This window comes from Strongylocentrotus purpuratus, unplaced genomic scaffold (assembly GCF_000002235.5).
Source record: "Strongylocentrotus purpuratus isolate Spur 01 unplaced genomic scaffold, Spur_5.0 spur5_scaffold_6, whole genome shotgun sequence".
NCBI classification, from domain to species: domain Eukaryota; kingdom Metazoa; phylum Echinodermata; class Echinoidea; order Camarodonta; family Strongylocentrotidae; genus Strongylocentrotus; species Strongylocentrotus purpuratus.
Window position 1 is genome coordinate 32,662,019 of NW_022145612.1, and position 13,112 is coordinate 32,675,130.

The following is a 13,112-nucleotide window of genomic DNA, read 5'->3' on the forward strand; positions in this document are numbered from 1 at the left end:
ATTCGAAATAGAACCATTAGAAAGAGGATATTCAATGGGGATTGCTTTCTGCCTCTTCCTCTATGGTTACAGCCCACTCAAAAGTGTTGTTGTTGTTGTCTTTTTCTCTCTTTGAGACTTATCCTCTTCCCGTCCTCTTCTTTACCACTTGTGAGATGTATTCAGGTTGGGTAACGTACTGTAGGGGCACATAAAGACGCGTCCGGAATGCATATATAGAGACAATTGTAAAGAAACATGATCAAATAATTCATGTCATAGACAAAGAACCATAATACAGTTAACCCTGCATATCAACTCGAAATTACACAAGTCCAATTTTCCTTACAATGGACTGAAATATGCAAAACATATGCTACTGACACTTCCTATGACTAATTTTGCACAAGTCAAACTTTTGCAGTCCAAACAGATTTGACTTTGCTAAAGTTGAAGGGAAATCCAACCTTGATAACAAACTACTCTAGAGGAAAGCAGGAAAATCAGAGAAGTACACTGGTGAAAGTGTGAAAGGAATTGGACAAACAAATAATAACAAGTTATTTTTCTTTTTTAAAGTTGTAATCACTATAGGTGTGGGCTCTTCAAATTGGCTGAATTAATAATGTCTCTGTGATGTAGTGGCGGATAACTTTCCCATTTGTTCCAACACACAACATAACACAAATTTCACAAAAATTATGACTCCAGAGGGTCTGTTCTCTTTAGAGGACCTATAATAATATGTTATCCACAATATATTTTGAATAGTGCCCCAAGGGAGAAGGCACTTGGGAGAAAACAGATATTAATTATATGTTTGTACTTAACAAACAGGGCAGTAATCGGCGTCTTTGTCACAATCCACTGACCAAACTGCCAATTTGAGATTGGCATAGGCTTGGTGATCCCATATTTCAAATATTCATAACTTTTTCATTATTTGTCCGATTTATTTCAAACTATCGTAATTCTGTTTATCAGGTGAATAAAATAATTTGTTTTGAGGTACTTCACAAAGACTTATATATTAAATTTGGTTACATTATGAAAATGGCCTATTGCTGAATGGTTGAAATGTTTTAATGCTCATAGCTTTCTCTCTCTGTGTGTCTTCTTTCTCCCAAAGATATGGCCATAGATGATGAAGGTGAAGAACAGGAGCCATTCCACTACTTTGTGACACGGGTGAAAAGAGACTTGGAGCCATTTGTGCCTGTCAACAGTTTTGAGACCATCCAAAATGGAAATATGTGAGAAGATATTGTTTGCTCATAGAGCTCTTTCATCAAGTCTTCCTAAGTCGTTCTGGAACTCAAAAATTCTCTCATATTTTGAAGAAGGGCGCTAATGAGTTGCGCTGTTGTCCTAAAAGCAGACGCGCGCTATTGCGCTAAACGCAGACATGCACTATTGCATTAAGCAGAAGGTCGTAAGCATTTAAATGCCTGTAACTTAAAAAATACCTGCTTATTTGATACACAGCTACTCAAATCGTGTCGTCACAAATTTACTATCGACTTTTTATTAGTTGATGAAGGGAGAAATTCCTGTCATATGACATGTATGGAGTAATCAAAATATTAGAAGTGAATGATCAGGAATACATGACCTTGTGCCTGCAGCACGATGAGTCGTATGCTGAGACATTGTAGTCAGCTAGAGAGGAGCTTCATTTTTACTTGGCGTTGACTGATGAGGGAATGACCATGAGAACCCCCTTTCAGATTATTTTGAATGATGTCATCAAGGAATTTGAAGGAGAACTTCAAACTAGGCATCCTTTTTTACAACTTTAATTTGGGTGAGCAATGAAATAAAAATGGGTTCATATATAGCTACAGAATTGCCAATATGTGTTTGATTGATTGCAACTTCAAAAAATCACAACTTTCTTATTTTCAATCAGATTTTGCCCAAACTTTCACTGATCTGTCCATCTCATTTTTCTGCTTCTATTAAAACAAACTTAATATCAGGGTGGACTTTCCCTTTAAATACAGAGCCTATGCACTTATGCAGTATGATGTCAGGCTAGTCTCAAAGTGCAGGCACTACTATGTAGAAAGGAAGAACAAAGGATTGTGCCTGCAAACTACAAAAATAGCTTGGGAAAGGTAAAGTAATAGAATTATATGGTTCTGCTATAGGTTATATATTATGTGTAACATTAAATGTTATAGTCACAATTGTATATGTAAGCTCTCATTGCTTTTGTATTTACTGTACATGACATTTTATTTGAAAAAATCAGGAGTACCAATCACCAAAACACGTTCTGTTCTCGATGCTATAGTGTAGTCTACTATGAGCTTCAAATATTTCTTCTACATAGAGACTTCTAGTGAACTGTAAAACACCTTTTATGTTTTTTGTGTTTTCCTTTATTTACTTCATGCTCCTTAACTGTTTACCAGTAGAATGCCAGGTATAGTTTTTTAGCTTGATTTTATACATTCTACCTATACACAAATGATTTTTCAGGTAATTGGTAGCCTACACTTTAAGATTGGCTTCCTAATATGACTTAATTAAAATTCCTGAAGAAGTTCAGCCAAGGCAGTACATAAGTAAAACCATTTGAGTAAAAAAACGTGCATGAATAAAGCTAATATTTGCCACTTCAAATCTTGAGATAAAATTTTGCTAAGTGAAAAGTAAATAGCCTCATGAAATATTTCAATGTAAAATTGGGAACTTAAAGGTAAAGACCAGTTGTGGTCATGCGATTGCATTGTGAAAGAAATGTTGTGGAATCGATCATAAAAGGTTGCTCATCTAGCATATAAGTTTTGTGTGTACTGCAATGTTGTGGAATCATCAAAATGATAAGAAATATGGCCCAGTCTTCGAAAAGTTACAAGCACTGTACACAGATAGATGTATATGGGACTATACGCACACATGCGTTTATCTCTCACAGACCATGTAGATAAACTAATTTACCAAATATATCAATTAGTAGGCGGTTTCCGGGCAAATTTTTTATCATGTATTAGTCAAAACATATACTTTCACATGATTGGTAATAAGAGCTTCCATTTAATTTTTTGGAATTGGGGCGTTTCCAATACTGGTCTTTACCTTTAACTTCAACAAGATTGTTACTGGGTACAATATCAGATGACAATGAAATATGGTGCCCAGTGCCTGCAAAATCAGAGATGTGTAAGGTTTTTTCTATGTATTTATATGTTATAGTAGCAGTGACTCTTCATTCGTTCAGGCTCTATACATACATGTATATATATAAACTAATAAATGTATTTAAATGTATTTAAATGTATTAAAGAAATATCTTGATGCTAATTATCTTTGTGTATGACTGGCATGTATTGTACATCTACACTTCTTTCTGACGGAGACGCCATTTTGACCACACAAGTAGGTAAGCAACCGTTTGATAATACGGTTTTAGAAAGTAGAGCAAAACACTTGAATCGGAAGCGGATCGTCTGCTATTTGCTCAATGAGTAGGGAAAGATATCCCTTGCGAAGAAAATCAACATATATTGGGAAAGAACTAGCCTGATATCTGTAGGGTGTTCAGCACCCGAAACTAACTTGCCACTGAACAGTTTGATGCTTTTAAGTTGAAACCATTAACTTTTACGCTTTATACAATTACATTCATTTTTTGTGTGTGTGTTCGCCGTGCATTTCTTGATGAAGCCGTTACCTCTTCATATTCAGTAACGCATGAAATGAGCGTACAAGTCATTCTCCTGTTATTCCTGCCCCTTTCTCTTTTTAATATCAGAGTGGAAATGATAGAAATTTGGTTTATAATTCATTTTTTTCTCACTCGCCCGTTCCTTATAATGCCGTCATTTTCTAGTTCACTTGGCTTATTGGCGAGTGGCATTTTGATGCACAACCAATTTGTATCGATTGCTCCAGTTTGTACTGTAAGTGCATGGTATTAAGCGATTGAGAGAGGAGATGGAGGAAGGGGGAGACTTCTATAGACAAGGAGAAAGACGAGAAACGAAAGAGGAGAGAGAGAGAGAGAAGGAGATAGAGAGAAGGGGGATGGCTGTTGCGCTTTTCAACCATGATCACGTTTTCTTTAACATCCGGAAAAGTTTCAAGCTTGCATTCTATACGTTTCAATTCCGTTTTGAACTCTCCTTTTGAAATCGTAATGCAGTGTTTGTGAATATAAGCTAAGATGACAAAGGCTTTAAATGTCATCCTTCAAAAGTGGGATATTTTCTTGCAATGAATAATCTCGAGTTAACTGTATATAAGTTGACACTTGACTTTCAAGCACGCAATGTTTATTTTCGAATTATTTGTGGTTTACTTTAATGCACAATACGTGAATTATACACGTTAATGCAGTGTAGATCCCAGGTGACCTGGTAATCACGGCTTTTCAAACAGGCTCATTTAGCCTGTCAAATTGAAATCAAAAAACCTTCTCAGAAATGTCTTATTTATTATGGTAAGATTCTGTTTTTTACCTGATGGATATTTCCCTTCCATTAAGAAACTAATCCACACGTCAGTACTGACGTCAAGTTTCCACCCACCTTGTTTATACATAGTCTGAAGCTCAATGAATGCAATTACAAACTTGACAAACATGATTAGCTTCCACACCCAAGTCACACCGGCAAGACAGACGACAAACCGAATAAAACTTTATATTACACCGTACTATTACCAGGAAGTGGTCAGTGTTTAATCGGAGTGCACTCGGTTTGACGATGTGACGGAAGCATAAGGCCTTGGTCTTGAATTTAAATATAGAGGTGCGTGGTCAAGTGGATAAAGGGAGATGTGAATTGGTCTAGTGGCACGTTTACTAGGTCAGCTCTCTGTCTTAATTCGCCTGTCTTAAAACTGGCTCAGGCGACCTCGGTTCAAAACTGAGTCACGTCTTTCTTTCGGATGTTTTGGTTAAAGTTCGGTCCCCAGATGTAAATAATCATATCCGATTGATACACTTCTGTATCATGTAAAAAAAAACCACACACACACACGCACACACACACACTAGTGGATATGTCACCGGACTGTGGATTACATGGTTCGCGGTCGGAGTCACGCCACGGTACAAGTCATTTCTGGTAAAGCACAACCCTCCACCCAGGTGTAGTAAAAGGTTACCCAGTGGGGATTTATTCTTTGAATGCCTTGAGCACCTTAGGGCAGCTGGGCTAAACCCATTTGTATAATACTGTAGTCTTTGTAGGCACCTTGAGCACCCCTATGCGATGGAGAGCTGTTATAAAACATCACAATGAAACATTGTTTGTAGGTCAAACTTGATCTCGATACAAATCTTGACCTCCAATTTGTTCAGCTCTTCAGCTACACTTGAAACGGGGTTGTTCGTTTTTGCCGTTTTTAAATAATTAATTAGGAGAAATCAATATACCATTTTGGAGTGCCCATTAAATTTAAGGTCTTGATATGAAATAATTTCTACAAATAACATGGGGAAAGCGTGTTGCTGATCAGTACTTGATTTATAATGTCACTGTATAACACTGCTCTGGTATTATCATATTTGAAATGAGTGATGTTAATTTTTTTGTTGTTGGATGTATCTAAAAGGGCTTAAATCGACTCCCCCGTGCACCATTTTTGTTATATGACCCGTTTAGTGTTCTTACAAACAGTACCCAATGACAAGATATATAATACAGCTATTTCAAACGATTAATTTTCTTTTTTAAATGAACTTTTGCATGCATAGGCTCAGGCGCGTACGCAAAAGTGGGGGGGGGGGTTCCCCCCCCCCCCCTTTGAGTTTTTTTTTTATGTGTATGTTATTTTTTGGAGAAAAAAAACCCTTCTGAGTTTGTTTGTTTTTTAATTAAAAAAAATAAAAAATTATGCCTGTGGATGACCTAAAAAAGGTGACCTTACCCCCCCCCCCCAACGTAACAACATTTTCAAATTTCGAGACCAAAAAAAAAAGTGTCCTCTTACCACCCCCCCCCCCTGCTTATTCAGCGGCTGGCTGAGTCGTTGCGAAATTTTTGGCCCGATTTTAACCCCCACCCCTTTGAAAAAATCCAGCGTACGCCACTGCATAGGCTGTTGCGATGTCGGGCAACAGTCAGCTCTTAGGTTGCCAAAAGCAATGTTTCTTTGAAATGTATGAATATAATGTAATTACATAACAAATAATACCTCTTTTATTTTTATACAAAGAATAAAAATAGGCTCGTGTTAATGTGTTAAATAAGATAGAGGGATATCCAATCCATTTCTTTTAAATGGGATTTTAGTTCAGTTCTTCCTTTTAAGGAGCAATGAATAGTATTTTCGAGTGCTTTTTGCAATCTAGCGTGAATGAAATTTAACGTAGAATAGAATCGCTAATGACGTGTGCCTGAAGCTCGAGCCTTTCTTTCTCTGCACTATCTAATAATAGATTCTGCTATCTGATACTGTTCGTATTATGAACCGCCAATTTTCGTCCTTATTTGCCTCGACACTGTAAGAATGCTTGAGCTTCAAAGAACACTTACGTTTCAAGGGCATTTTGGGATTAAAATTCGATCCATTAGAAAATATCGCCTTCACCGTCTCCCCCACCCCCCCCCCCTCTCTCTCTCTCTCTCTCTCTCTCTCTCTCTCTCTTTCGCCCCCCTCTCTCTCTCTCTCTATTTCTCTCTCTCTGTCTCTTCCCTTTAATTCTCTATCTCCTTCACTTCATTTCTCCCTCTCTCTCCCCGGTCTCTCTCTCACCCTTCCCCTCTCTCTCTCTCTCCTCTCTTTAACTTTATCTCTCCCTCTCACTTCCTTTCCCCTATGTCTTTCCCCCTCTCTCTCTCTCTCTTCCTTTTCTATTCTCTCTGTTACGTTTTCTCTGCATTTAAGAGCGAAATGAGTGTAGAAGCTTGATTCATTCTCATGCCTGAAATAACTTCATCACGCCTGAAGGAGACATCAACCTCGAGTACGATTTTAACAATCCGAAACCATTTACGAAAGCAAACACGAATGTTGTTATCCACATTTATACTATAACTCAGTTTGAGGAAAAATGTTCTTACAGGATAATTACTCATCTTGTTCTCATATTTACTCTTGCGCTTCTCATCTATATCAATCGTCCCTGTTTTCACGAAGTGACGGTAGTGAGCAAAATCGCATATAATTTCACTTTCGATTTTTTTTGCATTTTTGGACATCATTCACTAACATCTTGAACCTCAAAAAATTTCAGACCGTAATAATATCTAATTATGTCACTATGACGATGACGTAAACAAGAAAATACCTAGCAAAAGGATTTTCTGTTTTCACGAAGTGACGGCCAAGTACGCGCTTAACAGCCGTCAATTCGTGAAAACATCGTTTGCTCTTTCCTGCTTTTAATATTTTCACGAAGTGACGGTAGTGAAAATTTCGCAGTTTGGAACAGTCACAGACCATGAAAAGGTGAGTTTTTAAACATTTTTTTAAAGGTAAATTAATGTGGTACACTCTTTTGATTCATTCTGATTCTTTGTAAGCCATAAATATGTCCATGAGCACAGAAATGTGTGAAATATACACCGCCGTTCCACATATCGCCCCATATACTTATTTTCATGTAAGTGAATAAAGGAGTGAAGTATCATGTGATCAAAAACTAAAAAGATCAACTTATGTCTTAACAAATATACATCTAGACTAAATAACTTAAGTGGAGAGTCTTTCTTATTTAGCTCCACACCAAATATTAATGCTATAGACCTCTAAGGTTCTTTTTATATCTGCTTAAGTTATAAATTTGAACAAGTTTTACAGAAAGTTAGAGATCAACTTCAAGTAGTCTAGACTCTAGATCTAGAGACTAGAGTTTTACTTTTATTTTTTCAGTAATTTACTTTTAGGCCTGTAGCTAATTATAAATTTGATTTAGAGTCTAGAACTCTAGTTACTCTAGATCATCATTTTATAATTATCAGTTTATGTCGGCCACTACTCATCAATCTAGAATATAGAGATGAGTAGATCAGGATCTAGACCAGACTGAGACCTTTCTTGTAAGGCGTGCCTGGGGTTTAAGAAACTTCAGGGCTCCAAGCCCAAGGCCAACATCAACATAGCCAAGGGCAAAGGGAGTTATGAAAATTATCATCATGCTGAGCTGAGATGACCTGGGAAGTAGCCCCTCCTGGTTAACTGTTAGGGAAGTCCACGATTTGCCTGTCAAGCAAAGAAGGACATGAATGAACATTTAATTAAAAATTGAAAATTAGATACAGTCCTGCCCTGAAAAAATTGCACCATCCGAAAAAGGAATACTTTTGTTTTGAGACCGAAGTAATCATGAGTAGTCTACCTTTTGGGGGACAATGTCCACATATTTAGCTTAGTTTCTCTCATTATCTGTACTCTGTGTCTGTTATATCCAAAGGCAGCACTTTAGTACCCTTGGTCCCTCACCCTATATAAAAATTCTTGTAAACAATTGTCCTTGATACCAGCAAATGTTGCCCAACTCCACTTCATATTTTAAAGAATTTTCCAAGCAAGCACCATACCAGATAATGTACATGTCTCACTACCTGCACTTCAGTGGTAATGAAATTATGATGATGTTTTTGCTTTCACTTTAGTTTCAGATGCAGTAGATACAATTTGCACTTATATGAAGGAAGCACTGGGAAAGTACATCTACTTTTCAAGAATGCCACAGGCCAGAAACAAATCCAGGTGAGAATAGTTTCATGATCTGTTCAGGAAAATCACACTTTAGCAGCAAATTACTAAGCACACTCACTGCGTATGTGCATTGGGGTGGTTGTTGTTTGGTAGGGGCAATTGAAAAATTCTATTTTGGGGTAATAGGGGCAATTGAAAACTTCTGTTTTGGGTCAGTTATGCCTAGTAATTAATTTGATGTACAAAAGATAATATTGGATTCATTTCCTTACCTCTGCTTGCAAAAAATATGAAAGAAAATATATTGTAATTATTTCTTTCATTCTACAAAATTAGATTGGATACAGGGACCGACATGCTGGGAAGATGGGTCCTTGATAATTCACTGAACACAGAGCTGGGATTGTGACTTGGCATAGTGACCTAAGAGTGGGAGCGGTATGGAACCGTTGAAGCAATTCACCGAACACGTACAGTCAGAGCTGCATGTGTGACTTGGCATGGTGACCCTTAAAGTCTCCTGACGGCTCCGATTGCGATTCTGATGATGACCCATTGTCTATGCTTCTGAGCGAGTCAAAAGGTATCTTCTCTCCTTCTTGATTGTTTCCCAATAGTTAAAATTTTTGATATTCTTAATTGATTTTAATGCTTAGGTCCCTTAGTTAAGGGAATGAGTGGTCCTATCGAGGTCAGCATCTAAATTTTTTTTAAATCCTTAACAAAAATTGCCAATACTAAGGTGATACCAAATAAAGTATTTAATTCATTAAGAGCCTCTCTAAAAGTTGGTACCAAAACTACACAAAATAATTTCGCCTAATCATAATGCACTGTAAAGTTTCCCTTTCATAATTGAAATTCTGATAATGGTTTTCTATTGATTGTTCTTTTATTTCCTTTTGCTTTCACGCAGTCTAGATAAAGGATCTTCGCTGCTTCAACCACTATTGCTTGGATGACATACGTGTGAAGAAACTTGAAGAACTGTTGTTGAGGAGCATGCTTGAGAAACTAGAATCAATTACATGATCGTTTTGACAATGCTTCAATGTTTCAATACCTCAATCTCTCTTTTATACTGTTTTATTTTAAACATTTTAAATATCATAAACAAAGCAAACACCACTCATAATTGTAATTGTGTGTTGTAATCGCAATGAAATGGATTGATTATAAAATCAATGAATTGATTCAAAGCAAACTGGTAACATTGTCCATGATTTCTGAAACAATGAACTGAATAGTCGTACAGGTGTCAGTTTTCTGTTACAGTATTGCAATGAACTCCTGCACACATAAATCTGTATTATTCAAATGTATAGCTCAGAACAGCTATTTATCAGGTATACCTACCTCAATCAGTAATGCATATTAGAGTTTTCGATTCCAGTTCCATGAATCCTCATATCGTATCTTTGTATTGAAGAATTTGTTTATCTATTTTCTTTAAATGTTTGTATTCACAGGGGTTGATGCCTTCATTAGAACATGAATATAAGTTACATTTCCACAATTGATTTTTCTTTCAAAACACAACACAATGTTACTAGTTCACATTTAATGTTTTTATTTTTACTTCTATAGTCATTCTCATCATAATTGTATTTGGTACTTCAAACTATCTTATAATCATACAATATAATGTTGCTGTTTTGAATTTTATCTGTTTGATGAGAAATGAAATTGTTTAGTCAAATTGATATTTCCATGTTTATCATGCATTGTTCAGCTGATAATTGTTTAGTCACAGATTACGTGTTTGCCTGGGTGAAGACAACCTTTTAGCATTGGTAAACTTTGTAGTGTTTGAGACTGTGTACTAAATTTTATTGAAATACCCTAGAAAGAGATTGTGTAAACTGACTTGCTTCTGAAACTCTACTCACAAGATATTAATGAAAAACAGTAATGAACAAAAAAGTAATGATGATGATTATATTAGTCATATTTCCCATTGAAAAAACTGTGCCATCTTTTTTTTCAAGAACTGCCTCGTTTTGTTACGATCAACATGTAAACCTTTCAGCCAGAACAGGATAACCATGGCGTGCAAGAAAGAGACTATACCACACAGTACTGTTTTGAATACCTCTTTTGTCTTCAGGTAAAAAAAGTCTGTGCAGATGAACCTTTAAAAAAAAGAGTTTATTTAGCAACCAGTATATTTCAGCATACTAATGATGTAAAATTTCTTATTCATTTTGTTTTGGAATGGTATTTTGAATATAGATTTATTTCTTTGTTGACTTCATCATACATGTAGTATGTGGCATTTATTTGCTATGATTGCTGAATAAACATGATAACCAGGACATGTATGAAGAATAAGTTAAAGACATTTTTAGCATATTTATTTATACTGTATAATGTGCTAAATAACCTTTGTATTCCATGGCTGTATACCTGATGAGTCTTCCACAAATTCCTAAATGTACATTTCAAAATGCAATATAGTATTGATGATAATTGATGATGATAATTATGTTTGGTATGAATTATTTAATATTTTTAATTTATTCTCCATTTGCCACTTGCTGTTCTGGTTCCAAATGTTTGAATTAAAACTGCTCAGTCGAAATTTATTTTCTGTGTTTATATTGCAGAGTTGAGTAGTTAACTACAGATTATGGTCAATGATCAATACTGAATCTTTTTCCTTCATTCAAAAATATTTCTTAACATATTTGCTTTATTTCCTATGTGAAAAAATATATTTAGCTAGGCCCCTCTCTAAAATTTTAGAAATTCCACATAGTAATAGAGTAGCAAAAGCCCTAATATCACCCGCATGAATTTCAACAAGAAATGGCAGAATTTGTGTGATATTAAGAGGAGATGGAGGGGGTAAAGAGAGAGAGGGAGACTACTTGAACGTGTTCTTAAGTGGAGAGTATATAGTAACTTTAGTGCAATCTTTAGTTCCTACTACATACAATATACCTGATAATTAAACCTCAAAGAATATTAAATACATATCCATTTTTAGCTTAAGATTAAAGAGAATAGCTTATTAATCATTTTAAAAGCACTTTGTGCCAATATCCATCTGTGCTATTGATAGTTAATTTATTGTGAGCCGTAGCTTCGTGAACAAAAACTGACATCATACATCTAACATCATAATTATACAAAGAAGAAAAGGTGCTCTTATTTTATCCATACATCTATTAAAAAAGTAATTTTACCGTATTTCAGTGTCTATCTCATGAAATTGCTTCACACAATAAAAATCCCATATGTTTTATACGCGCTCGGCTACGAGCCGTCACTTCGTGAAAACAAAATACAAGCGTTCTATGTGATTTGTGTTTTCACGAAATGACGGTTAAGTTAAAAGTTCATACAGAGACATTCAGTTTATTCTTATCAATAAAAAAAAACAGCTACCAACCGAGGAAAATGTACTCTATCTCTCAGTTCGCATTATTTTATCTGTACATCAATTCAACAAAACATAATGCCGTTTTTAGTGTCCATTTCGAGAATTCCATCCACAAGGGAAAAGTCCCATACGTTTTACGCGCGCGGCTACGTACCGTCACTTCGTGAAAACAAAATCAAAGCGTTCTATGCAATTTGTGTTTTCACGAAATGACGGATGTGTTAACAGTCCACACAGAGAAATGAAAAAGCAGCTACAGAAAGAGGAAAATGTACTCTTTCTCACAGTTCGAATTATTTTATCTGTACATCAATTAAACAAAACGTTTTGCCGTATTTAGTGTCCATTTCGAGAATTCCATCCACGAGAGAAAAATCCCATATGTTTTACGCGCGCGGCTACCTAACGTCACTTTGTGAAAACAAAATCACAGCGCGTCCTTGAATTTCGTGTTTTCACGAAGTGACGGTAATGTTTACAGCTCATTTCCTCAAAAAATATAAGAAATTATGGAAATATTTAAAGATAGAACTAAACATTTAGATATTTTCAATCCCAGGATATAAAATTTATTTGCCTTTGATAAATTAAAGAGGTTGCGATTATGGCTCGAACCTTTGAAAGCGATTTATTCAAAACTAACTTTCTTTTAGTTGCGCGCTCTACCGTCACTTCGTGAAAACAGGGACGATCAATGTGTAAAGCGGAATATTTTCGTTGATTTGAAGATGTGGAATATTTAGGGTTTTTTCTTTTGTTGTTGCTTCCTCGCATCATGCGAATGGAAAGGCGTATAGTGATGTCAGTACAAGATTCGTCTAAGTAAGAAACAAGGTAAAAGAGAAATAAAACACAAAACAATTACGAATGATGTGTATACAATGTATGTATAGTATCTAATGAAAGAACTTATAATTGGGTACACATACGTTTCGTCGATCAGCGATTAATTTCGGGCACTGCCATGTAAACAGGGTTTTCTACTTGTAAAATTTCTTCTCTTGTATTGTATTATAAATTATTCATTCCAACTTAGGAACGATATTAAAGTACACATTGTAAGGATCCAAATGAAGCACGCGGCTTGCTATTGTTCAAAAACCTCGCCTGCCTCCGACAAAAGCTAAAAGAA

The 13,112-nt window shown here is 35.8% G+C and overlaps 1 protein-coding gene and 1 long non-coding RNA gene across 3 annotated transcripts in view; both read left to right on the forward strand.

Annotated features, from left to right (window-relative positions):
• Positions 1 to 2,563, forward strand: part of LOC115919255 (protein zwilch homolog) — a 42,957-nt gene extending 40,394 nt beyond the window's left edge. For both annotated transcript variants that reach the window (XM_030972601.1, XM_030972602.1), the window contains one exon: positions 1,109 to 2,563. In XM_030972601.1, coding sequence (XP_030828461.1) covers positions 1,109 to 1,236 — 128 coding nt within the window. In that variant the 3' untranslated portion in view covers positions 1,237 to 2,563. The remainder of the gene's footprint in view (positions 1 to 1,108) is intronic.
• A 4,559-nt stretch (positions 2,564 to 7,122) lies between these two features.
• Positions 7,123 to 10,910, forward strand: LOC115919373. The gene is made up of 4 exons (XR_004061819.1): positions 7,123 to 7,383; positions 8,550 to 8,646; positions 8,932 to 9,178; positions 9,512 to 10,910. It is a non-coding gene; the product is annotated as an uncharacterized LOC115919373 (long non-coding RNA).
• Positions 10,911 to 13,112: the final 2,202 nt, after the last annotated feature.